We start from the raw sequence: 27,624 nt of genomic DNA, 5'->3' as shown, positions 1-27,624 counted from the left end.
TTTAAAATAATTGAAACGCATTGAGACTTTTCAGCTTATGATTCATTTATGTTCTATCACCTCAAAAAAGCATCTCAGGATGACTGCATGATGCCATTCTAACTGGCCTTGCCTCCTCTCTGCCAGCAGACATTTCTTGGCAGCCATGTGGATGGTGATAAAAAATGAAAATAGCCCTGCCCTCGAGTGGTTTTCAGTTTTGTTGGGAAGATACATGGATGCCTAATAGCAGTGAATTGGTGACAGAGATGAGTTTGGTTGATGCAGGAGCTTGGAGTAGGTAGTGTGCCTGGGCAAGGATTTCTGGCAGAGGAACTGCCCAATAAATGCAGAATGGATGAAATTAAACTTGTCAGTTTAAGGGGTGCTTTTGGGGTTGTAGTTCTTCATTCCAGGAATGATGCACAGAGATTAAGAGGGTCTCGTGTCCCTTTATACTAAAAACTAAGTATAAAGTAGCTTAAAACAAGATAGTCGTTCAGTATATTAATTCTGGTGGGTTGACCAAATATAGCCCTGCACCCCAAAATGATCAAAACTAAAGTATTAGGTAGTACACACACACACACATAAATACACACACACACATAAATACACACACATGTATACATCACAACATTTACAACAATTTTTTTCTTAATGGGGGTTGGTAGCCACTTCTTTTTACCAAGAGTTGATTTTTAACTGCAGCTAATAAATGTGTACATTAAAACCACAAGAGCAAGTACGCATCTTCAGGAAACAACTGAGGGCGCATTTCAAAATCAAACTTGATAAAGTGTAACTATTCCAACTCAACCACAATTATTTTCAGAACGGTTCTGTATATGTATATGTATATGTGATGATGCCTTTATACTATGTTCCTTTATATGATTAACCCCAAAGAATAATTTCACGCTTTTTTTTTTTTTTTAAGGAGAGAGAATGTGTTTCAGGTACCCTCACAAACTCATCATGCATGTCATATTTATAATCAACACAGAAATAGGAACTAGACACACATTTGCACATTCACCTAGGTAAGTGTATTGAAAGCAGAAAGAGCATGAGCAATTGACAGATATATCCCGCAAAAAAAGATGCTTGTAATTCAAGTTATTCTATAATCGTATCGTGTTATTCATTTCCTTCACTCACAGCACCGAGAGCATCTCTCCAAAGTTGCAGGGCACTCGTAAAAAAGGCAGGAGGGGACACTGTAGCCATTTGACAGCCCTGCTTCCCGCTTGACCCCTTGGAGCTGAAGGATCAACACCGCAGAGCATCCCATCCCCAGCACGTACCTGGCTGAAACTCTGGCCCGCACCTCGGGCTTGAGTGCTGCGGGCGGGGAGCTGCGACGGGGCTGTCTCACCCAGAGCCAGGGTCTGGTTGCTATGGTAGCTGGCTGGATACTGGAAGGACCCTTCAGGTTTGGAATTGAGCTGAAGTGCACTCTGGGACAGCAGGCTGGGCCCTGCATTGAAAGTCATTTAGAGCAGTAAGTGACAGCCTCAGTGAAGCAGAAATGACATGTATTATTTATTGAGAGTAGCCTAGAATTATCACACGCGCATGATTCCAGCCATCTATGCTTTGAATTCTGAGAACTAAAATGACCATATAATTCGACTCCAGCTCGTAAATGAGATTTTTTCTTTTTTTTTTTTTTGTGGTGTTAAAGTTCTCCAAAGAGTAGATTTTTTTTTCCCAAATGATCTCATCCTGACCTACATAGAGACATTTCTTACAAGACAAATTAGTTAATCAAGTACTTATTTTTGGATCAGACAATGTTGGAAACATTTGAAATAATTTAGAAGTCTTCCTTTTGGTACATGTTAATTGCATTAATATATCTCCTCCTGTATTAATAGGATGCTCGAACACTCAAAACCTTCCAATCAGTAACAAGTTCTGTTGTATAAATAGTGATGTAATACTCAAAGCTTGAAGGGTAGACAGTGTGTAAAATATTAATAGCTCTCATACAATGTAGAATTTAACCTGATCTCACATGATCTCTGAGGGCTAGTTATCTTTGCCATCACAGCAATGCACAGCAGAAGAACAAAGAGAAGATACAGTGTTTAAACTGGTGCTGCTAAGCTGGCTGACACTGCAAGAGATGGAGAAAGGAATTCCTGGCCTCATTATTTAGTTATACTTTGTATGAGAAAATGTCATTTTTATTTTCTTTCTTTTTAGATGGGATCTTTGCAACAGTTTGCCCATTTCCTTTGTAAGCAAATTTTCTTTAATCAAATTTCATATTCACTTTGGGGATGTAAAGAAGTACAGAAGAGTTTAAGAGTATTACTAATTTTTAGTATGTGTGTTTGAGAGGGGGACTGGGGTAAGTAGAGTGAGTTGGGTGAGGGGGAGGGACTTGGCAACTCAAGTTCTCTCTTGTTATCTCAACCATAGTACAAAGTTACCCCTTTTTTGAAGGAGTGTAATTATATACATGGGTTTCCCTGGTGGCTCAGATGGTAAAGAATCTGCTTGCAATGCTGGAGACCCAGGTCCGATCCATAATCCCATCCTTAATCTTCCTCTTAGACTATAGTATCATTTCTAAGGAGTATAAGCAAATTTCAAGTTCCTTCTTTCTTTTAAAAATAGAACATGGCTTTTTATCTCAAATAAGACCGCAGATTTGACATGATATAGGCCATTTTTTTTTTTTTTTCGGGAAAACAATTTCTTCACTTAATAAGGATCAGTCCACATAACCTCTGCATTTAAGACCTCCCCCTTCCCTCTAATTCCCTGATGGAACTTCTAAACAATGCAAAATACTTTTCTATCATTGGAAATTGAATACAAAGATGATTAATTAGTACAGGTAAGACTTGGTATTTTGGAATCTATACAGTTTCTGGAAAAAAAAGTCAAGCAAGGAAATAAAACCATTTTCATCCAGTCCCAATTTCATCATGAAGGGCATAGCAAAAGTACAACTGCAATCCCTTTCCTTGTAATTTCAAAAATAGAGTCCCAAGAAATTTGTCTATACCAGATGGCGAAGTTTGCAATAGCTTGCAAAAAGTCATTTAGTCCATACTGATGGAATTATAGGGCTAATCACCAGGACTACGGTGCACCTATGGGGAACACATTCAGAGTTTCATTCTGGATGCCAAGAACATATTTTCCCCACTGCTGCTGTGGAAACTGTCAGGCATGAAGACGGAGTCAAGGGCTGGTCTCTGATGCCAGGTAATGGGCAGGCTGAGACATGGCAGAGCCTCTGGAAGGGAAGTGGGATCAGTGATGGGACAGAGGTGGGAACTGACTGCAAAATTAGAAGGATGGGGTGGATGCTAAGAAGACAGCAATGAACTGTAGCCAAGGGCTTTCCCCTTGGTCCGTACCCTTCTGAAGGTCACTGCTCAATGGAGGGGAGTGAGCTATAGCAGAAAAGCGAGGCCCTTTATGGTGAGTGGTCAGCATTGTACCTAACAATGGGCAGCTTCCCACTGTGACTTCTTTGGCTATTTCTTTCAGGACAGTCCACCCTGACACAATGCCTTTAACTGGCCATGCACCACCCCTGCCTCCACCCCCCCGCCACAACAATGCATCTCCACAGCAATGAAAGTCAAAACAGATATACAAGAGTGCACAGACTTTTGGAAATGTCAATACAATTGTTAAAGTTCTTTAATTTCATATAACTAATTTAACAGTCTATAAAGCCAAAACACTGTATGTCCTGGTTATTTGCCTTTTAAAGAGATGGCATGACTTTGCTCTGATGAACTTACTTGCATATGTAATTAGCAAGTCAAACAAACTTGTCAGTTCTGAGTAGATTCATAAGATTATCTCTAGAAACCTACAAATGTTCTCCAGGCAGAATAGAAAGGTGGCAATTGAAAGCCCCCTTTCGAAGCAATTTCAATTAAAAATATGATTTATGTGCTCCTGAAATACACATCATGAAATAATCAAATCTGCTCTTTTATAGAATCAGTGGTGCATCTGATCAATACTCCATGAAAACAAACAAAGTTTCTCTGTCTCATTACTTTGTTCACACATCTCAAGCATGGGGCCTAGGTGTAGTCTGACAAGCGCAATTGCAACAATGAGCAATATATCATAATATTACAACCCTGACATACCACCTGGCAAGGACAAAACAGGACAATAGCCAAAACATCGCATGCATTTTAGAATCATTTTTCCTGTTGATTACTAGGTTTCAAGTGAATGGCGTTTATTCACTCCAATTTTAGAGAGCACAGATACACAAGAATATGAAAAAGGTGAAAATTAGAAGACAATTCTTAATTTCTTTATAATAAAAGTAAAATTTATGTATAACTAACTCAATTAACTTTATTAACATTATTGTGCACTGAGGTAGAAAATACAAATTTTTCAGAGATTTCAGAAGCATTTGGGGCTTTAAATGATGATTTGTTTTCCTCATGACCTTATGACTTTCCATGAAGCCTTGCTTGGGTTAGAGGCAAAATGAGGCTGCATCCTTGAGGATATGATGTGAATCCACTGGGGAACGGGGACAACGTAAGAGGACTTCTTGGGATGTTGAGGGGGAGAGGAAGAGACTGGGTCTTAAAATTCCATGCAGGGAAATGGAATGTTGCTTTTAGTGCCATTAATTGCTCCAGAAGAATCTTGAACTATGAGCAACAGTTAGTCACCACGTCCTATTAGAGCATCAAAAGCAGACGCCACCTTCCAGCAGGTGCGCTTTAGGACACGGACCTAAGGGGACTCGGTGAGTTCTTTGTCGCCCGTCGTGGGACAGTCCTCAAAGCTAAGCCCAGAGGTCTTGTTCAAAATATGTCAGCCCTGGAAGCCAGAAAGCAGACAGGAAACTGTTTTCTGAGAAACGGATCAAAATCAAGGGTGTATGTGCCCTTGATCTGATCAAATCACACTAGTTCTACCTGGATAGTGGGGAGACACTCCAAGGGAACTGAAGAGTTCAGGGACATGGGACTCGCCGTTAAACCTAGGGGAGCATCCTGACTGTCATACCAATGTCTCAATATGTTTTCAAATATATGAATTAATTAAAGATCATGTTGTTGTTTAGGCGCTGACTCATGTCCCATTCTTCTGCAACCCCATGGACTGTAGCCCACCAGGCTCCTCAGTCCATGGGATTCTCCAGGCAAGAATACTTCAGTGGGTTGCCATCTCCTTCTCCAGGGGATCTTGCCAACCCAGGGAATCTTGCCGACCTAGGGATCAAACCTGTGCCTCCTGCTTGGCGGGTGGATTCCTTACTGCTAAGCCACAAGGCAGCCCCAAAACCACAGAATAACCTGCTCTGAAAAAAAAGTCCTTGTATCTTTGTCACTATTCTGAGGAGTGTGAACAGGGGTGTGCAGAGGTCTGCCAGCGTCACACACTCAGTAAAATGAAGATGAAAAGCTGTTCTTGTCTTCGGTCTCCAACTCCAGGAGTTGTGGTTGGCTAACATCTAGGCAACTATTTAAGTCATACACACACATCATCATTAATGGGTTGAAAAATTCTTCCCTAAATAGAAGTCATTTGTGGGAGAAACCTTCACACCTCAGGGTGTGGTACTGCTTCTTCAAAAAGCCTCTCCTTAGAGATTCCAGATGTTGGCTAGGGGAAGCCTGCTATCCTCCAGGAGCAGGGCAGAAGTCAATGTCAGCAGACAGAAAGGCAGAAGTGTTCGTTTCTTGCATTAAAAATTGAGTCACTTACAGGTCGTATTAACATGCACTAAAATATATGGTCAGTTTCTCTTTGAATTGACTAGCTCTTTTAGTTTTCCTGCTCATGTGCACTCATTTTCTTTACATGGATTTAAAATTAAAAAATTATTTATTTGGCTGTGTCAGCTCTTCATTGCGTCACACAAGATCTACTGTTGCGGCACGTGGACTCTGGTCGTGGCTTGAGGGCTCAGTCAGTCGTTGTAGTGTGTGGGCCTACACAGCTCTGAGGAACATGGGCTCTTGGTTCCTTGATCAGGGATCGACCCTGTGGTCCCTGCATTGAGAGCTGGATTCTTAACCCCTGAACCACCACCAGGGAAGTCCCGTTTACATGAATTTAAAAAGACTTCATTTAGAATTGTTAATTCTTCTTTGCTTTAGCAAGACATCAGCTTCAGAAAACAGTAAGCCTTAATTAAACTATGTACTTTGCGATAACAGAGAAAACGCCAGAGGTTTACAAAGTGGCATTCCCAAGTCATTATTTGGATTACAATCATGCCTGCTGGACTGGGTGTGTGTTGAAAAAAAAAAAATCCAGGGCCAGAACACAGCAGATCTGGTGGACTCTAGTCCATTTCCTCATGTATGACATCATAGATGATGAAGGCAAGGATAGCAAACCAGCTCCCCTTCCCTGAGGGTTTACGAAGTTCCAGGGACTGTCCTGAGCAGCTTATATCTGTTAATCCCTGGAATCCTAACAGGACCTCAATAAAAGTGCAGAAATCCCCATGTATGCTGACATCGCTGAGAGTCCTACTGCCTGAGAACACACAGCAGTCCTGCCAAGCCTGGTGCCAGCAAGGCAGTGTGGCTTCAGAGTGCCTGCTCCTATCACACGTCATCATTCGTGCTCTAAAATCTTCATCTCTGCAAATTTGAGCACCTAATGAGATAATGGATGTGCAAGTGCTTGAAAAAATATAAATTGCTACACAAATGTCGGTTATTAGTATTATTATCTGATTATCTAATTAATGAGCCACATGGCCTGAGAATAAAACCCTGACTGGAATCCATCCTGAAAACCATATTCTAGTTCTGTCCCATTCATATATCGGTGTTTTCTTTCAACACCCTCTAAGCTTCTCATTTACAAACGGGACACACAAGGCATAGATCCTTAAAATGGCTTGGAAATAAAAACCAAACCAAACAGAACCTAGGGTCAGAGACAAGAAATAAGGAAGAGAAGGTTCTCTCTTAACCTGAAATTCCATTCTCTGTCAACCTCGAAACCCACTCTCAAACTTGTTGTTTAAATGTCACCTCCACCATGCAGCCTGCCCTGATGTCTGATTGCCCTGGGGAAATTAACCACATCCCCATCTCTGCTGCCTTAATACACTGCATAGACTCTGAGGAATTTCAACAGAGAAATCTGTAGTCTTACACAGCAAGTGGTAAAGAACCTGTCTGACAATTCAGGAGACATAAGAGATGCAGGTTCGATTCCTGGGTCAGGAAGATCCCCTGGAAGAGGGCATGGCAATCCACTCCAGTATTCTTGCCTGGAGAATCCCAAGGACAGAGGAGCCCGGCGGGCTACAGTTCATGGGATTGAAAAGAGACACACCTGAAGAGACTTAGCAAGCACACACACAGCAATAGGTTTTCTGGAAGGAGAGTGACAAAATAAAAGCAAGGAGTCTGAACATTTATGTGAAAGCTGCTGGACTCTGCATTCAGATACGTGGAGACACTAGAGACCATGGATTTCCTGGAGTGGAGAAAAAGGAAATCAGAAGAAATGGAGGAAATCTCAATTGGGATAATGGCCATGGTAGGAAGGAAGGGAAAAGCATGCATTTAAGAGACATTTTCTAAAGCTCATTGGTACTTGGGGACTAGTAGACTGGAAGGGAAGGCCAGCCCAAATGACTGGACACTCTTTAGCTGGTCTCTCGAAGGATCTCACTGACACTGCAGTGTGTGCGGGGAGATGCCCATGGTGCAGAGTAAGTCTTTTCTAGAAAACCAGACAGGACAGCACTCTTAAGATCAGGCTCACACCTTCTGTTTCTACAAGGTTTAAGGTGATTTATTGGCCAATGCTAATTATGGTCTGTTTCAGTTGAACATCTGTCCCAGAAAGCAATAAATATTCACTAAGCGAGGTGAAAAAGCAAAAGCTCCCCTCACATGCCATTTGAAGGAGGAGGAGACCTCTGCTGGGGAGTCGATACTTTGGGGAAGGACAGCCTTCATTTTTAAATTACAGAGTTGTTGGAGATGATGGGAGTTGACATAGTTAGAAAGGCAATCTGGGCTTGATTCTCAAACTGGCTCTAACAGACTAAATTATCTTTTGAGATCTTAATTTCCAAGATCAAAGTTTGGTGGTGGTGGGTGGTTTAGTTGCTCACTTGTGTCCGACTCTTGAGATCCTGCGGACTCTAGGCCACCAAGCTCCTCTCTCTGGGATTCTCCAGGCAGGAATCCTGGAGTAGGTTGCCATTCCCTTCTCCAGAGGGTCTTCCTGACCCAGGGATCAGACCCGCATCTCCTGCATTACAGGCAGATTCTTTACCATTGAGGCACCAGGGAAGCTCAGACCAAAGTTTGGTTATATATAAATGAAATTTTAGAACAGAAAGGCAGCTATCTGAGTCATCAGTGGTGGAAGCTGAAGCCACAAGAATGAGACAAGGTCTCTAAGTGGTGACTAAAATATCAATTTAATTCCTAGGGATTGTTTTACCATCAGAAGAAAAGAATTATTAACAAGAAATGCACTAAAATAAACAGCTATGAGATCTAGGCAATGTCTCACACAGACGCTCAATGAATGCTTTGTTAGGTTGTTAATTCAGTCTAATCAGGAATAATAAACACACAAATTGAGACTGACAAGTTTAGGACTGGATATACAACAAAGGCAGTTTTGTTAAGATTTCCATTTATTGGGAAGTTTAGAAACATTCTTTACTTTTAGGCTTAACTGACTCTTTCAAAATGATATAAAATCTTATCTTTACATAGACCATGAAAAATAAAGCCAACAAGAATCACACACATAACTATAACTGTCAGAGAATTTGACTCATTTCTGCCCTCCTGTTATGCAGTCTTTGTGGAAGGCTGCGAATAATTTGATGGTTAAGTATTATTTTAAATGAGAGTAAATTTTTAGAGCAACAACAAATAAAAAGAAGGGGGAAATCTTTTAAAAGGAAAATGGTGAGTGAGTAAGAAGAAAGGAAATAGTGCAAATTATTATATACAGTAAGTCCCCTACATATGAACCTTCAATGTGCAAACTTTCAAAAACACAAAATGTGTGTTCACATGTCCAATTACCGAAGTTAGTTCATGGGTCCGGTGTATATTGTCACATGCAGACATCCTCTAGAGTGGTTGTGCTTTTATGTGCTTTACTGTACAGAACTGCTCAGAGAACAGTAGTGAAGTGTTGCCTGGAGAATCCCATGAACAGAGGAGCACGGCTGGTGTTCATGGGGTCACAAAGAGTCTCGTACAACTGAGCATTGGGTGATGATGAGTAGTGATAAACTGGTTGTCTTCTCCTGCCCTTCACTAGTAACTTGAAAAGGTATGTAGAAGTTTCACTGGGGCATTAATCTAAAAACAGTAATTCAGTCCATCTACCATCCCTAACACCCCACTCCAGTACTCTTGCCTGGAAACTCCCATGGACAGAGTAGCCTGGTAGGCTGCAGACCATGGAGTCGCTATGAGTCAGACATGACTGAGCGACTTTACTTTCACTTTTCACTTTCATGCATTGGAGAAGGAAATGGCAACCCACTCCAGTGTTCTTGCCCGGAGAATCCCAGGGACGGGGGAGCCTGGTGGGCTGCCGTCTATGGGGTCACACAGAGTTGGACACGACTGAAGTGACTTAGCAGCAGTAGCAGCAGCACCACCCCTAAAATTAACTGGGGGCAGAAACTCAAGCGGATTAACTGGGGGCAGAAACTCAAGCAGCTTGTTACGTAGCAAAGCTTAGGACTTGTTCTACAAACAGATGTGTTCTTTTTCTTTCTTTCCCCCACAATGGACCATTTTTAAAGTCTTTATTGAATTTGTTACAATATCACTTCTGTTTTATTTTTTGTTTGTTTGTTTGGCTGCAAGACAAATGGGATCTTAGTTCCCTGACCACAGAGTGAATCTGCACTCCCTGCTTTGGAAGGTGAAGTCTAAACCACTGGACCAACAGGGAAATCCCAGTAAATGTGTTCTTAAACTTGATTTTTAAGTCTCTTCCTTCAAAATATCTGTTTCCTCTGGTCAGCTGCTTTCAGTGTTTAATGCTTTACATGACAACGAAAACTTGAAAGGTCCTAAGAATAGGGAAGCAGTCATTTAGTTTTTAAACTGATTTAGATTCAATCAATGCTACTGATCTAATTAGTCTGCTTTCTCAAGTTTGACTTGGTATATGAATAAACGAAACATGGATAAAGCTCTTACCCTAAATATAGTAAGTCCATTTCTTTACATCTATACAATGGAGGGAAATGAACAATATATCATTTATTACAAAATAAAAACTTCAAATATATAAGTTCCCTTAAAATGTACAGCTCAAGACTTTTATTGTGCATGGGATTTTACATGTCGTTTTAGTCATAGAATGGTATTTTTATAGCTTGCTCTAGTCCCCAACTACTTCCTTATAAAGTTTAGTCTCATTTACCATTAAAAAAAAAAACTAATGTAACACAAAAATGAGGAAAATCATTATATGTTTTTCTTTATAAATTAACAGTCTAAAGATAATTGATTCATACTTCTCACTATCAGTCATTGTGAAAAGAAATAGAAAACTAATACAAATCGCTTTAGAAGAAAACAAAATTTAAAAGCTAAATTTTGAAAACATTTCAATGTATTAATGGAATTATATTAACTTAAAGAACTAATTTTTGATTTGACGCAAATCACAGACTTTTTCCTAAATATTTGTAGAGTTTGCTCACACATTTATTCAGATTCCCAATCAAGTAAAGAATGACTTCCTGGCCCTTGCATCATTCCCTCAAAACTACAGTGGTTTGGAGACTTCCCTAGAGGTCCTATTAAGACTGTGCCTCCACTGCAGGGGACTCGGTTCAATCCCTAGTCAGGGAACTAAGATCCCACATGCTTTAAAGAGCTTTTATTCACCATATGAGTGACGTAGAATACTATTTAGGACATCAAAATTGGAAAGTATTTAAAAGAGAAGGTTGCATCACATACTTTCCATGAGCCATCAGAGTAAAGATGCTATCACGTGCCATGTAGCCTCCAGGAAACTTCACTGAACACTCTTTGTGTGTGATTCTCAGTCTGTTTTAGTTTGTTTGTTTAACTTACTTTATTCAAGTATAATTTATTTACAATGTTGCATCAATTTCTGCTGTACTGCCAGATGACTCAGTTATACATATACATATATATATATGTATATGCACATTCTCTTTCACATTCTTTCCCATTATGGCTTATCATAGGATATCAACCTAGACAGCATATTAAAAAGCAGAAACATTGCTTTGCCAACAAAGGTCCATCTAGTCAAAGCTATGGTTTTTCCAGTAGTCCAGTCGTTTTCCCAGTTGGACCATAAAGAAGGCTGAGCGCTGAAGAATTGATGCTTTGGAACTGTGGTTTTAGAGAAGACTCTTGAGAGTCCCTTGGACTGCAAGGAGATCCAACCAGCCAATCCTAAAGGAAACCAGTCCTGAATATTCATTGGAAGGACTGATGCTGAAGCTGAAGCTCCAATACTTTGGTCACCTGATGGGATGAGCTGACTCACTAGAAATGACCCTGATGCTGGGAAAGATTGAAGGCGGGAAGAGAAGGGGATGACAGAGGGTGAGATGGCTGGATGGCATCACAGACTCAAATGACATGAGTTTGAGCAAGCTCTGGGAGTTGGTGATGGGCAGGGAAGCCTGGCCTGCTACAGTCCATCGGGTCACAAAGAGTTAGACACGACTGAGCAACTGAACTGAGCTATGGTTCTGTGTGCTATACAGTGGGACCATGTTGTTTATCCATCCTGTATACAATAGCTTGCATCTGCTAATCCCAAACTCCCAGTCCATCCCTTCCCCACCCCCTTCTCCTTGGTAATCACAAATCTGTTCTCTGTGTGACTCTCATGCTCTGATTGTGTAAGAACAAGTAAGGAAAGATGGATGGCGTCATGGGATTATTGTGAAAACGGGTATCTCTGCAATCCCTGAAAAGTTCTTGAGGACCCCCAGGAATCCCAATACACTCTGGGAAACTCTGCCCTACTTTACCCCTACTGGCTTTGTCACTGCTGGGAGCAATTACCTATCTGACCTTATAGTATTTAGAGTGCTCAATTTCAGCCTCTTCTGCCCATGACATAAATGCCGAGGGCAGAGGCTCTTTGTGCTGTTGTTATTAAGTGCTTAAATGCTGCATGCTAAATCGTTTTAGTCCTGTCGGACGCTATGTAACCCCACTGAATCTACCCCTTCAGGCTCCTCTGTCTGTGGGATTCTCCAGGCAAGAATACTGCAGTGGGTTACCATTTCCTTCTCCAGGGGATCTTCTGGACCCAGGGATCAAATCTGCATCTCTTATGTCTCCTACACTGGCCAGCAGGCTCCTTACCACTGGTGCCACCTGGGCTTAAAACAGACGTTTTAAAAAAAGAATGTAACATCTATCTGTACCTATAGCTATACAATCAAAACCTAGCATATTAAGATTTGATGTCATCAGTTGCTGTTGAAGTGACTTATTATTTGGCCAGTGGCAATTACTTCTAGGGAAATCCTATAAGACATCTTCATAAGATATTACCAGGGGGCCCCTCCCTCCACTGTGCCCCAGGGAAAAGTCTGCTTATTTTGACTTTCTCACGGGAGCTTTCTGCCTCTCTCCTTTTCTTCACTTCTACCAGCTTTCATCTGACCCTCATATTTGCATGTGGGGTGCCTAGGGTACCTTGACAATTTCAGAACCCAATTATGTTTTCATTAAACATCTCTGCCAGGCTCTAAACTCTGTGCTTGATTCTAGGAGACCCTGAGAACACAGATGAGAATGATGTCTTTAATGAGAAATTTGCATTTTTTTCCCTCCTGCTTAGGGAACGGATAAGGAGCAGTTGGTATTTCAGGTGTTTGCCCATCCCTTCATTTCATAGGTCTGCCTCTGAGCTGGTGATCTCTTTGCAGAAGCTATAACATGCATCTCAAATGCCTATGTGATAGAAAGACATATATCTTTCTATCTATCTGTGATAGAAAGAAATGTAATACTGAAGTGGGTTGCCATGCCCTCTTCCAGGGGAATCTTCCCAACCCAGGGATTGAACCCAGATCTCCTGCTTTGCAGATGGATTCTTTACTGACTGAGCCACCAGAGAAGTCCAGAAAGAAATATAAGAGAAAGAAATTGAACCTTAACTGAAAAAGAGGTAAAGGTCCAATCTGGGAGGAAAGATGACAGCTTTCTGGAGGATATTACTATATCCTGTGTGCTACCTGGGTCTTCTCCCTCACTTGTGTTCATACCTTCCCCCGCCAACTTCCCATGGGCTCTGTAACACCATAGGTAGTGGGCTAGGTGGGTGTGATTGAACCTGGAAAGGAAAGAAAAGGATGCATGAAGCATCAGACAATTTCAGGCTTCAATTCTGACCAACTTCTGGAGCGGAGACTGGCTTGTTTGTATTTCAAACACTTTGGACCAAAGGGTATATGATGAAGTAAATATAAGGAATGAACAACCAAGGATGTACTCAATTCACTGGAATAAATACATGACCAGGAAGGGACTTGGGGTCTCTGGGCCCAGGTGGCAGTCCTCAGCCACTTGTGGAGCGAGGGGAACAGCAGGGCCGGAATCTAGACCTTGTGGCTCCAAGGGCAGGATGGATTACCCTGGATCCCTACCTACCCAGAGTCTCTGCACCCCATCAGGTCTAACTGAGGATCTGGTCTCCACCCTATCAGGTTATTAACAGTGAGTCACATTATTTATATGTTTATCATCTTGATTACTCTAATCGCCATAAACATGTCATCCTCCCAAACCACTTCTGAATCCTTTGTTGCCATGCTTGCCAGGAATTGTGAAAATATTCACCTCCCAAGGTTGTCTCTTATCTTTATTATTATTCCATAAGAATGTAAGGGGTTATATTTTATAGCATTTTTAATAACCCAATCTCTCAATGGTTTTTCCACATCATGGAATTAAGCATATTCACAGTAATTAAATGAAGATGACAAGACTGTAAATCAAGAGGAAATAATATATTCCTTTCTATCAAACTATATATGATCATTCTATTTAGATTTCACCTACTCAGAATGGTAACCTATATGATTGATTGCTAATTTTTTGAATATATTCTGAATTGAGAACTCAATTAAATAGCATTCCTTTCTTTGCCATAATATTCAGAATATACTAAGCTCCTAAGATTTCCTTCCTACTGAATGCTGGGATTTTCTAGGATGTAGTAGAATTTCAATTTGTCCAAGTGCTACAGGAACAAATAATTACTATTTCACGATATTCAACAAGTTAACACTATAAACACAGAAGGAGGCTTCCCCAGAGGACCAGTGGTAAAGAATCCGCCGGCAATGCAGGAGATGCAGGAAATCCAGATTCGATCCCTGCATTGGGAAGATCCCCTGGGGAAGGAAATGGCAACCAACTTTACTATTCTTGCCTGGGAAATCCCATGGACAGAGGAGACTAGCAGGCTACAGTCTGTGGAGTCGCAAAAGAGTTGGACATGACTTAGTGAATAAACAACAACAAATAAACATATAAGCCATCCCCCGCTCTCCCCCACAAGAAGTTGATTGCCTCTCTGATTTTGACTAACACATGTTTTTAATAATTTTTAGCTAAGACATCATTACCTTTATCTCTGAGTTTGTATCTCCAAGGATGCATGGATCAAACAACGTACTTGGTCCATGACGTACAGTCTGGGTCAAGCGGTGTATCACATGAGAAGCTAATTGCCCTCCGGTTGCTATAGACTCACTCAGTTGGATCTGACTCTTTGTGGCCCCATGGACTGAAGCACGCCAGGCTCCCCTGTCCTTTACTATTTCCCAGAGTTTGTTCAAACTCGTGTCTATTGAGTTGGTGATGCTATCTAACCAGCTCATCCTCACCATCCTCTCGTTTTGCCTTCAGTCTTTCCCAACTTCAATGGCCCTGAGCCTCTGTCGATAACTTTTTTTTTTTTTCCAGTAAAACAACAGCAATTCTTCTAGCGACTCCATGTCATGTACTCGTTAGAGTTGAAATTACACAGCTGGCAGCCACAGAATAGCGGGGGGCTGGCAAAGGTTGTACAGATGATTTACACACTGTTTATGATAGCACTTTTTAAAAAATGCAAAGTGGTGGAAAACACTGCTAAGTGGGGGACACTGTAGTTCATATTACTAGAGCAGTTATTGCTTGCCTTAGGGTCAAGAAGGTGGGTTTACTAAAATTCAAATTTTATTTCAGTCAGACCCTGGAAAGAAAAATAACTAAAGCTTTTAAACACAACGAATTATGTATTAAATGCTTAAGGGCTGAGACTGGTGGCCACTGTACATTTTTCAAGCTGGTTTTAGACTGTATTTAGTGTTGCTTTGGTCTCTTTCAGGTTAGGACTAAGATTCCAGCTCTCGAGGGCAGTGTGCCAGGTCCAATTTACCATCAGCGATTTCATGTCTGTACTAGCTAATGAGACCATTGATTGAATCATCACAAAAACAAGGGACGGGCAGAATCTGATGGGCTTGTGCTAATTCTATGAAATGTGTCAAAGCATTAGTACATACGAATGCGTTAGGTTTATATAAATATAAACATGGTATGTTGTTCTAGAACTGAGTAGAATGCTGTGCCGATTATTCTCTTTGCTCCCCCATATTCATTCTCTGCCCTTCTCCCCACAGAGACTGTATCACAAGGGTCCCTTGGCACTTGATTTAAGACTAGACTTGGCCAGTGAAAGGCAGGAGGAGAGAGAGGCTAAAGTATTTATTCTTCTGCTCCCATCAACCATGCCTCCTGACTCTGCTGGCACCGGTTCGTTGATTTTTCCTTTGGGACTAAGGGTGGCAAGGGCTTCCATCTGTTGCTACTCCCAAATACTTCTTCAGGCATCGATTGTTCCCTTAATCTTGCTCACTTATTTGTAAATGGGCCCTTAATTAAATTCTCTTCATTTAAACTCTTTTTGAGAGGACTCTATTTCCCATCTGGGCCCTGATACAAACACAAACAGCAATTAGGATTTTTATTTTCTGATATTCTGAGTACTTAAAATAAGCAATAATTGATCCCTCAAATGATAATTATCTCCTCAATATTTTAAAATTAATTTCCTAAATTTTACTTCATTCAGTCTCAAACTGACTCTGAAAATGTTGAGAACCAATGTTTCTTAAGAATAACAATATTCCACAGTTTACTGTGATTCAGATCCTTTGGCATAAAACTTTCAAGCAGCATTTGAATCACCTGGGTTTGTTGTTTATTTTAATTTTACTTTGTTTAAGCTCCAATCCTTTGGCCACCTGATGCAAAGAGCCAACTTATTGGAAAAGACCATGATGCTGGGAAAGACTGATTGCAGGAGGAGAAGTGGGTGACAGAGGATGAGATGGTTGGATGATATCACCGAAAACTCTGGGAGATAGTGAAGGACAGAAAAACTTGGCGTGCTGCAGTCCATGGGGTCGCAGAGTCCAGGGGACATGACTTGGCAACCCAACAACAACAACAATCTTCAAACAAGAAGCAGGGCCTTCAAAAACGAACAATTAACTAAACTCCTGGGAGTCTTCAAAAAGATAAATCAGTATATAATAACATAAACTAAGTAATCTTTCTGAAAATCAAAAATTCAGCAGTTTGCAAATCTACTTCAAAAACCCTTACTAGTATATTTAAATTTCCTGTAATAAAGATAAATCTTTTGCATGTAATGTTTGGACGGGTTTTACAGAAATGCAAAAGTGAACACTAAACATTCTATTCCTCCTATGTGTAGAGTGTCTCGATTTAGAAATTCACAGACTTCCTCTGTGGATCAGTCATAAAGAATCCACTGGCCAATATAGGAGACATGGGTTCGATCCCTGGTCCAGGAAGATCCCACACGCCTTGGAGCAACTAAGCCCGTGGGCCATAGCTATTAAGCCTGAGCTTTAGAGCCTGGGAACTGCAGCTACTGAGCTCTTGAGCTGCAACGACTGATCCCCTAGAGCCCTTCTCCACAAGAGAAGCTACTGCAATGAGAAGCGCGAGAGCTAAAACTAGAGAGAAGACCCTGCTTGCCCCAACTAGAGAAAAGCTGGCTTAGCAATGAAGACCCAGCACTGCCAAACAAACAAATTAAATTTAGAATGTTTGGGATTATTAGTTGACAAAGCAATTTTTTAAAAAGTTCATATAGTTATTTATCTCCTCTAATATTTATCTTTTCTACTCTTTAATTTTATGTTATCTCTGCACTGCTTTTATAATTTATTTCCATCTTCCTAGCTTATTTTGATTTATTTAGCTCTTTTTAAGGTGTCCCAAAATAAAGGGATGCTGAGCTCATTATTATCTTTTATTTTTAATAATAAAATTTCAATTTCCTCTGAATGCATTTTTTTTACCATGCCCTTATGCTTTCATTATAAAATATTGCTATTTCATTTGCTTTGTAAATATAAAAGAGTATGTAATTTTCTTCCTGCTTTCACACTTGATTTGGTAAATCCACAAGTATGTTTCTTAATTTTAATGTTATTATATTTTTGCTTATCATTTTATTGTTTACTTTTAATCTGACTGAATTATTATAAAAAAAGTGGCCTTTCTATACTTTATAACTTTTAGAATTATCTTTACAACCCATTAACTGATCAATTTTTATAAATTTTCCTTGGACATATAAAGCAAATATTTATTGTTATTCAAAAAGTATAACTTTTAAAAATTCACTTAATTCATTGATTTGTTAATTATTTATCGAACTTTCTGTGGCTTCTTCTATTATTCAGTCTGATTCTGAGAAATGTTCACATTATTTTTCATCAAGCTCTTTCATTTTTAATATTCAGATGTTATGTTATTTGGTGCATATATGTTCACCAGATTTTATCATATAATTATAAGTTAATATATTGTCACTGTATAATTCCTTTTTGACGCTGCTTAGTGATTCTGTGGCAAATTCCACTTCATTTCACATTATTCTTCCCAATCCTACTCCTTGTGTTCATTGTATTTGCTGTCATTCCTTAGTCTACTCTATTTGTCTATTTGTCTATTACTATTTGTCTAAATAGTAAATGTCTATTTATTTCAAGATTTACTTCATTAAAATAAGTATGTATATTAAACATACCTCATGGTTTTATCTTCATTTTCTACAAATTTGAATTTTTATTTTTTTCTGAGAATTCAGTGTGCTCACATGCAGTGCTAGATTGATATACTTGATTTATCACTTCTATTTTACCTTGTTTGCTTGTTAATTTACTCTTTTCTTCCTTCTTTTTTCCTGTACTTTCATGAATAAAAAGTTACACCCTCTCCTAAATCATAATAAAATATATTTCTCTAGTATTATATAAAAATAACATAGCCAATATCATCCTTCCAAGAAGTTTTATTTCTGCTTTACTTACTCTCTAATAAAATGAGTGCATGTGCTTCAAATATTAATTAAATATATTAATAATTCTAACTACAACTGCCCCTACAGAGTAAATATTTTATAGGCTTTGGGAAAGAAAAGGAAATAATCTTACACTGTAAAATATAAAATACAGAGAACAAGTATAATACACTCATCCCTCTTACTTTAGAAGCTTTAATGAGAGGATGTATATGGTTAAAATAAACCAGCATATTCATGATGAAGTTATCTTAAGAGTCATGGTGTTATAAAGATTATAGAGAAAATGAATGAATATGTACTTTAAGTGGTTTTAGGATCACCATGCTATCTCACTCTTATATCTTTCCTTTATATAGGAAACATTGATGGGTTTTCAAGGAAATTATACTTTTTCAAAATTAAGGAATAAAATGCTCCACTGAGTTCTGATACAGAAATTATTAGGGTAATGTCTGTTTTAATGATTTAATTTTTAGCTTTTTGCAGGATTTTATTAAAATAGGTCAAGAGGATTTTATGATTTATTAAAATGAGGCTTGTTTCAGTTCAAAGAACTTTTATTTCTAAGTTTCAGCCACTCTGGTTGAAAAACATATAATTAAGTAGAAAAAAAATCTTTAAATATTTATTGAGATTAATATGGCTATGCAAGATAGCGAAACATAGAAATGTAAGAAGTTACTGCATAGTACTGTAGCATCGTACTAAACAGTATTGCATACACTATATAATTCTATCTATTTTGCTATAGAATTGCTCCAACATTTAAGATCCCTACCAACAATAATCTGCATGAATAAAGCCTTGACTGTGTGTGCTCAGTCATGTCCAACTCTTTGCGACCCCATCAACTGTAGCCCACCAGGCTCCTCTATCCATAAGCCATAGGCCACGAGGCTCCTCTGTCCATACAATTTTCCAGGTAAGAATTTCAGAGTAGGTTGCCATTTCCTACTCCAGGGGAACTTCCTGACCCAGGAATCAAACCCGTGTCTCATTCTCTTTAGTCTCCTGCATTGGCAGGTGGATACCTTACCATTGCACCACCTGGGAACCTCTGACAGTTAAGTTTAAAGCAGACAATATGTTGATAAAACAAGTATATGATGAATTCAAACAATTTGCTAATCTAGATACCAAAAAGGATGTCAGAGAATTGGTTGAGAATCACCAATATGTCAATAATTGGTGAGAAATCTTGATGCTAATTACTGACTTGTTATGTTAGTTGTTCAGTCATGTCTGACTTTTTGTGAACCCATGGACTGTAGCCCACCAGGCTCCTCTGTTCATGGGATTTTCCAGGTAAGAATGTTGGAATGGGTAGTCATTCCCTTCTCCAGGGGATCTTACCAACCCAGGGATTGAACCGTGATCTCCTGCATTGTGGCCAGATTCTTTACCATCTGAGCCATCAGGGAAGCCCCAGTTACTGACTTGAGAGAGTTTATAATCAAATGTGAATTAGTGTGTGGTAATGCAGGAAGGAAGTAGATGAGAGTGGAATGAAATTGATAAAATAAGTATAAACACATCTTGAAGTCCTAAGGATATGGCTCATGATTTAACTGTATTAAGATTAATGGGTTTCCCTGGTGGCACAGCTGGTAAAGAATCCGCTTGCAATGCAGGAGACCTGGGTTTGATCCCTGGGGTGGCAAGATCCCCTGGAGAAGGGAACAGCTACCCACTCCAGTATTCTGGCCTGGAAAATCCCATGGACTGTGTGGTCCATTGGGTTGACCCCCATTCAATGGGGACACAGAGAGTTAGACATGATTGAGCCACTTTCACTTTCATTAATAATAATAACATTATGCTCTTATATTTTAATTGTCTTCAAGCCTAATTACCATTTGACTTACTTTCACTTGTTGAATAGTCTTGTGGGTCAAGTATTCCTGATTCCTGCAGTGATCTAATACAGGAGTCCACCAGTTCGAGACCTGTTGTGAGCTCATCTTCGATATCTTTTTGACCATCTGAAATACAATATTTCAAAGAGATGAACAAGCACATGGTTTTGTCAACATTAAAGTTTAAGACTATCACTTAATAATCAAAAATAAAGTAACTAAAACTATTCAGTTCAGTTCAGTTCAGTCACTCAGTTGTGTCCAACTCTTTGCAACTTCATGGACTGCAGCATGTCAGGCCTCCCTGTCCATCACCAGCTCCCAGAGTTTACTCAAACTCATGTCCATTGAGTCAGTGATGCTATTACCTTTATGAAATTCTTATTAGGTATCACATTGTAACCCCTGGTCAACCACTATTAAAAACCAAGTCTAGCCAATTATATGTGTCCATGAAAAACATAAAGTTACTAGGGAATTGGGAAAATTTAACTCTCATGAACTCTTGAGCTTTCAAAACAACTTCACTTAATTTTAGTGTCATGTTTTATCAAATTTATTTTTATAAGTTTCTTTCTAAATTTCTTAAGAAAATTAACCAATAGAGATATGTGTAGAAGTAAGTATAAATGCTTATCAAGAAGTTGTACTTTAAATTTAAATGTCCATCAGCTGATGAATGGATAAAGAAGATGTGGTGTGTGTGTGTGTATATATATGTACACAATGGAATATTATTTGATGTAAAAAATAATGAAATAATGCCATTTGTAGCTACATGGATGGACCTAGGGATAATCATATTAAGTGAAGTCAGAGAAAAACAAATACTTATAATATCATTTGTGTGTGGAATCTAAAATATGATACAAATGAACTTGTTTGCAAAACAAAAAGATCCATGGACATGAGAAAACAAACATGATTACCAATTGAGAAAAGGGGTAAGAGAGGAATAAATCAGGAGTTTGGGATTAGCAGATACAACCTACTAGATGTAAAACAGACGAACAAAAAGTTAACTACTGTATAGCACAAGGAACTAGATTGACTATCTTATAATCATAGTGGAAAGGAACACAAGAAGGAATATGTATATTAGTATATATAAATTATACAACACTGTAATTCAAGTATATGTCAATAAAGAAGAGAAGCTGTACCTTACCTTGTGATTGCCAGTGAAACTGCTCTTCTGCTGAACTGTAAAAAAGAGAATACATAGATATAATGAATTTGTTACAAATTAAAGGACTCTAGACTGTAAGATGCAAAGGTACATTAAGTTAGTAATGGGGGCTGCATGGGAACTCCCTTTAATTTCTTACTCGGAAAAGGGGTCCCACTTTGATACAATCATAATTTTAACCTATTTGATATATACCTCTTTGGATTCACAGGTATCAACATGTCATAAATGGACATCATTCCATTCATTCAGTAATTTTCTAAACAACAGCTAATTTTTTTTACAAATCACAATCTATTATACTTATTATTTATGACAGTTTCTACATACATGAAGTTCTACCCAACTGTAGCTATTTTAAAATATAAGTCTGAATAGTTTCATGTAAACTTTGTAAGGTGTTCTAATAAAGATATAACTTTATCCATTTTCATTATAAAGAGATAAAATAAACCTATACCTTTTCCTAGACATACCATATAAGCAGTTCCTTTCAGCTGTTGATTATATTTCAAATTAAGTAATATAAAAATTATAACACTTTACCACCACCAACTATACAGTTTCCAAGTTTCCACTTTAGAAATATATCATATAATAAAAATGACCCAGGTAGAAAGGGTGGCTCATATAAATGACACACCAAAGATATTGTGCAGATTGTATCTAGGTGGGCACATAAATTTATTCTGAATGATTTATTTAAAATACATAAATAAATTTAAAATTTCTAAATATGAACAGCTCTTTCATTATACATGCAAATAGTTCTAACATACCCTTTTTTATATGTCAATAATTTGTGGGAAATCTATATGACAATTACTGACAGGTATCATTTTGAGAATCATTTTCTACACCTATTTACTAGATCTTTTACTCTGATCAAGGCACTTCTATGAATAGCTCATCAGTTTCACAACAAGAAGTAGGTTTTAGAACTTTAATCTGTACCTCAGAAATGGTTTCTGAATACATTTGCTGGGGGAAAAGGCAATTCTTGTATAAATGAGTGTTCAGAATAGCCATGATTGATATACACGAATATAAGAGCAGTCCCTTAAGAGACCTTTTTAGGGCATCTTTCTCCTCAGCCAATCCATTTTAGCAAAGTGAAAAATGGTTTTGCAATGATGAGAGTTATAGACAGTTGATACCTGAAATGATAACATTACAAATTCACTTTGATGCAACTTCTCCTCGCATCAAAAAGTGTATCACTATAAAGCAGTAACAGCTAAGTGCAAGGTTTAACATGTAAAACAGAAATGCAATCCTATAATTAATATTTTAAAAAATGTTCAGTTAGCAGTATGTTCAGTTAGTAAGTGGCATCTAATACAGGGGTGGAAAATGTTTTCAAAATTGTAGTGAGTTGAATGGTATCCTTTCCCCCCAAAAGATGTGTCCACACCAAACCCCTAGAAATTGTGAAAGGTTACTTAATGGGAAAGGGTTTTTAAAGATGCAATTAAGGTAAAGATCCTAAGATGAGAGCTTCTGAAACTCAATGATCAATGTCCTTATAAAAGACACTAGAGGAGAAAGACAGAGGAGAAGATCTTGTGAAGGTCCTGTGAAGATGGAAGCAGAGACTGGAGTTATGTATCTATAAGCCAAGGAATGGCTGGAGCCAGAAGAACCTGGAAGACTTAAGAAAAGAACTTCTCTTTAGTATTCCTCCTGGCTTCCCTGGTGGCTCAGAGGTTAAAAGCGTCTGCCTCCAATGCGGGAGACCCAGGTTCGATCCCTGGGTTGGGAAGATCCCCTGGAGAAGGAAATGGTAACCCACTCTAGTATTCTTGCCTGGAGAATCCCATGGACGGAGGAGCCTGGTGGGCTACAGTCCACGGGGTCGCAAAGAGTCGGGCACAACTGAGCAACTTCACTTTAGTATTCCTCCATAAAGGCGGCTGAGTGCTGAAGAATTGATGCTTTTGAATTGTGGCGCTGGAGAAGACTCTTGAGAGTCCCTTAGACAGCAAGGAGATCAAACCAGCCAATCCTAATGGAAATCAACCCTGAATATTCATTGGAAGGGCTGATGCTAAAGCTGAAGCTTCAATCCTTCGGCCACCTGATGAGAAGAGCTGACTGACTGATTGGAAAAGATCCTGATGCTGGGAAAGATTGAGGGCAGGAGGAGAAGGGGGTGACAGAAGATGACATGGTTGGATGGCATCACCAACTCAATAGACATGAGACTGAGCAAACTCCAGGAGATGATGAAGGACAGGGAAGCCTGGTGTGCTATAGTCCACGGGGTCACAGAGTCAGATACGACTCAGGGACTGAAATGACTGAACTGAACTGAGGGAACATGGCCCTGTCAGCATAACTTGATTTTAAACTTCTGAGAGAGTCAGTTCCTAGGTAGGTTGGTAAGAAGTCCAGGGTTCCTGAGGAGGAGAAAGGGGTCCGGAGCCCTCTAGAAAGAGAAAGGGGTCTAGGGCTCTCAAGGAGAAAAAGACATTTTCTACATGGCTATTGTTTTAATCAATATAACAATGTATCTTGCTAGAGGGCATGTTTCTCCTTAACAAGAAGGCTTTCTGACCAATCTTGTTATCTTAAAAAGTATGTTGTGGGGGTGGGTCTGGTAAGACCTTTATTTGTTAATTCTAATCTTGTTAATTTAAGATGTATGTTGTGGGAGTGGGTCTCATATCTTGATAAGACTAGTGAGTGGGGGCGCTCTCCATCCCCCTTCTGATGTCTTTGTCAGAAGCTCTGTCTGTCCCTGCTGGCTCAGACGGGTCTGCCTATAATGCGGGAGACCCGGGTTTGATCCCTGGGTCGGGAAGATCCCCTAGAGAAGGAATGGCAACCCACTCCAGTATTCATGCCTGGAAAATCCCATGGACCGAGGAGCCTGGGGGGCTACAGTCCATGGGGTTGCAAAGAGTCAGACACGACTGAGTGACTTCACTTTCACTTTTTCTTTTCACTTTTTCTTACTTTAATAAAACTGCTACACAAAAACTCTTGAGTGATCAAGACTGGTCCCTGGTCCCGAAGCTAAATCTCCTTCTTTGGAGATCACGAATCCGACATCATTCACCATAAGCTATCACTTCTGGCCCCCAAACTGTGAGGTAATTAATTTATTTTAAGATACTTGTAGTAACTTGTCATGGTAGCCCAAGGAAACCAGTACCGTATTTTTCTGAGATGATAAAATGTTTTCATAGTATAGCCTTCAAGATTTACTACTGTCTGTATGCTACCACATTCCTTTTACCAGTTCAGTCGTTTGCTAAGTACTTATTGTATACTAGGGCTGTGCTATATCTTTTAGTACCTGGGGAGTAGCTATCTTATTGATGTTAAATAACTAGACCACATATAGCTCAATATAAAAAAAAAGTAAACGACATGATTAAAAAAATGGGCAGAACTGAGTGGATGTTTTTTCCAAAGAGGAAATGCAGATGGACACCTGGCACATGAAATGATGCTCAACATCACTAATCATCAGGGAAACACAAATTAAAACCACAACGAGGTATCACTTCACACCTGTCAGAATGGCTATCATCAAAAAGAACACAAATAACAGATGTTGGCAAGGATGTAGAGAAAAGAGAACCCTTGTACACCGTTGGTGGGAATGTAAATTGGTGCAATCTCTGTGGAAAACAATATGGAGGTTTCTCAAAAAACTAAAATATGTAGTTCTCAAAGAACTACATATGACCCAGCAATTCCACTTCTAGGTATATACCCAAAAAAACACCCCACTAATTAAAAAATACATGTGCATCCAATCTTCATAAGAGCACTGTTTATAGAAGGCAATCTGGGTGTCCATCAACAGATATATGCCATAAAAAGAGAATGAAAATTTTCCATTTGCAGCGACATGGATGGACTTGGAAATATGTTAAATGAAATAAGTCAGACAGAAAAAGACAAGTGCTATATGGTATCACTTATATGGGGCTTCCCTGATAGCTCAGTCAGTAAAGAATCCACCTGTAATGCAGGAGACCCAGGTTTGATTCCTGGATCAGGAAGATCTTCTGGAGGAGGGATAGGCTATCCACTCCAGTATTCTTGGTCTTCTCTTGTGGCTTAGCCAGTAAAGAATTGGCCAGCAATGCGTAAGACCTGGGTTCAATTCCTGGGTTGGGAAGATGCCCTGGAGAAGGGAAAGGCTACCCACTCCAGTGTTCTAGCCTGTAGAATTCCATGGAATGTATAGTACTATACAGTATTCTGGCCTAGAGAATTCCATGGACTGTATCACTTATATGTGGAATCAAAAAAAAAAAAAATACAACAAACTAGTGAATAAAACAAACAATAAAGCAGACTCACAGGAATAGAGAAGAAACCAGTGGTTAGCAGTGGAGGGAGTGTAGGAAGGAAGGGCAAGATAGGGTGGGGGGGAAGGGTTATCAATGGATGACACAAAATCATATATGTGTGAAGCTTTTCTTGAAAATTGTAAATCACTGTAGAATTTTAAAAATCCCCCATCCAATACAAACAACATCGACAAAAAGTCCATGGAGGGAAATTCACTTGCTACTTCCCACTTGAAACAATAAGATTGCAGAAGTCCCTGGAAGTTTCTCCCATGCTCATCAAAGCCCTGCTCTCCACTCCTTCTGGGCACAATGAAGATCACTCTTCCCTACCACCCTGCATGTGGACGGGGCCATGTACCACCTCCTGCCCCAAGCACAGAAGGGCCGACATGTGATTTCCACACACTCCCTTGTGAAGCCCTATGTTGAAGAAGGGCCCCTGAGTAACCACATGCTGGGGAAATTTCTGCCAACCCAGAGAAGACACAACTCGAGTGAGAAATAAACCATAGTTGTGTTAAAACTCTGAAGCTAGAGGGTTGTTTGCTTGAGCAGAATAAATGTCACACAGAATAACACAGAAATATTCCCTTATTTGAGTTCATAAGGCATTTCCAACTTCCCCATCTTTCATTTCCAGTTTAGAGATGGAAGAAAATGTCTCGGGTCACCCTAGCACAAATAAGGCAGTGCTCCTGCATTTCGCATCCTTTGAGATTTACCCACTCATCCACAGTAATGGGGGATTTTACACACAAAATGACACATCACACTGTTACATAATATTTACTTTTTGTTCATTTCTTTAAAAAATGTTTCCATTTTATGTGCAACAGAAACAAGAAGAGACATTTTTTATTACAATTGAAAAAATACCATTGACAGTAAATATGAAACTTCTCAAAGCAGGGGTATCTCCTTTGGAGTAGACAAAGAGCATTAATCATGTAAATGGTTTTCTGATTTCCTTAGCAGAGTTAAAATGCATTAAAAATATGGCTGATCACAGAAAATAGAAGTCCCAAGAGACAGTGGGTTTGGATTTTATTTCCCTTAGGTGCACCCTTTACTTTCTATCCAATTGCATATTTATGCAATTGATTCTTAAAAGCTGCTCTAAGGTGGACACTTTTTTTTTTTTTAAAGCAAACTCTTTATTCATTCAATAAACAGAAATTATGCCTATACTTCAGACACTCTTATTTAAGGTGTTTAGGAATTACTCATGGTGTACTTTTCCCCAATCATATCATTCAATTTAATCTAATATAAAAGTCAGTTTTGAGGCTGTTGTAACTTTCATGTATTTTCAGTTTCAGGAAATAAAGTTTTCTTTCACTACCAAAATTCTATTTCTTAAAATGGAAATAATGTCTAAAGAATTAAATGTGGGCTTTAGTGGCACTAGTGGTAGAGAATCTGCCTGCTAATGCAGGAGATAAAAGAGGTGTGGGTTCAGGAAGATCCCCTGGAGGAGGGCACGGCAACCCACTCCAGTATTCTTGCCTGGAGAATCCTATGGGCAGAGGAGCCTGGTGGGCTGCAGTCCATGCGGTCGTAAAGAGCTGGACATGACTGAAGAGACTCAGCACACACCCATGCATATTTAAATACAACTTTATATAAGTTTCAGAACTCAATTATTGTGAGAATACACATATATCATAAGTAACATTTAGCTTTTAAACACACACACACACACACACACACACACACACACATAATATATACTGGTAATGCTAGAAAAGAATTTTTAAAACAATATTTTAAAAGCATAAATCCTAGTAGCAAATGCATAGATACCTTTCACTTTACAACAGGCAATATTCTAAGTGATTTCTAGTTAAACTTTACAACAAAACTTTTGAGAGGTGATATTTTTCCATTTTATAGAGAATGAAACTGAGCT

General features: G+C 39.2%; 1 protein-coding gene and 1 non-coding gene across 2 annotated transcripts in view; one reads left to right on the top strand and one right to left on the bottom strand.

The window, feature by feature from the left end:
* Positions 1–27,624, bottom strand: part of CTNND2 (catenin delta 2) — a 1,052,580-nt gene that overhangs the window by 454,171 nt on the left and 570,785 nt on the right. Inside the window, exons 4-6 of the mRNA XM_061129708.1 lie at positions 21,382–21,416; positions 20,223–20,339; positions 1,287–1,459 (exon numbers count right to left, since the gene is read on the bottom strand). Coding sequence (XP_060985691.1) covers positions 1,287–1,459; positions 20,223–20,339; positions 21,382–21,416 — 325 coding nt within the window. The remainder of the gene's footprint in view (positions 1–1,286; positions 1,460–20,222; positions 20,340–21,381; positions 21,417–27,624) is intronic.
* TRNAW-CCA (transfer RNA tryptophan (anticodon CCA)) lies at positions 23,092–23,164 on the top strand. The gene has a single exon. It is a non-coding gene; the product is annotated as a tRNA-Trp (tRNA).

Source organism: Dama dama, chromosome 25 (assembly GCF_033118175.1).
Source record: "Dama dama isolate Ldn47 chromosome 25, ASM3311817v1, whole genome shotgun sequence".
In the NCBI taxonomy this organism is placed as follows: domain Eukaryota; kingdom Metazoa; phylum Chordata; class Mammalia; order Artiodactyla; family Cervidae; genus Dama; species Dama dama.
Note: the sequence above shows the minus strand (reverse complement) of the source record. Positions and strands in the feature narration are given on the sequence as shown.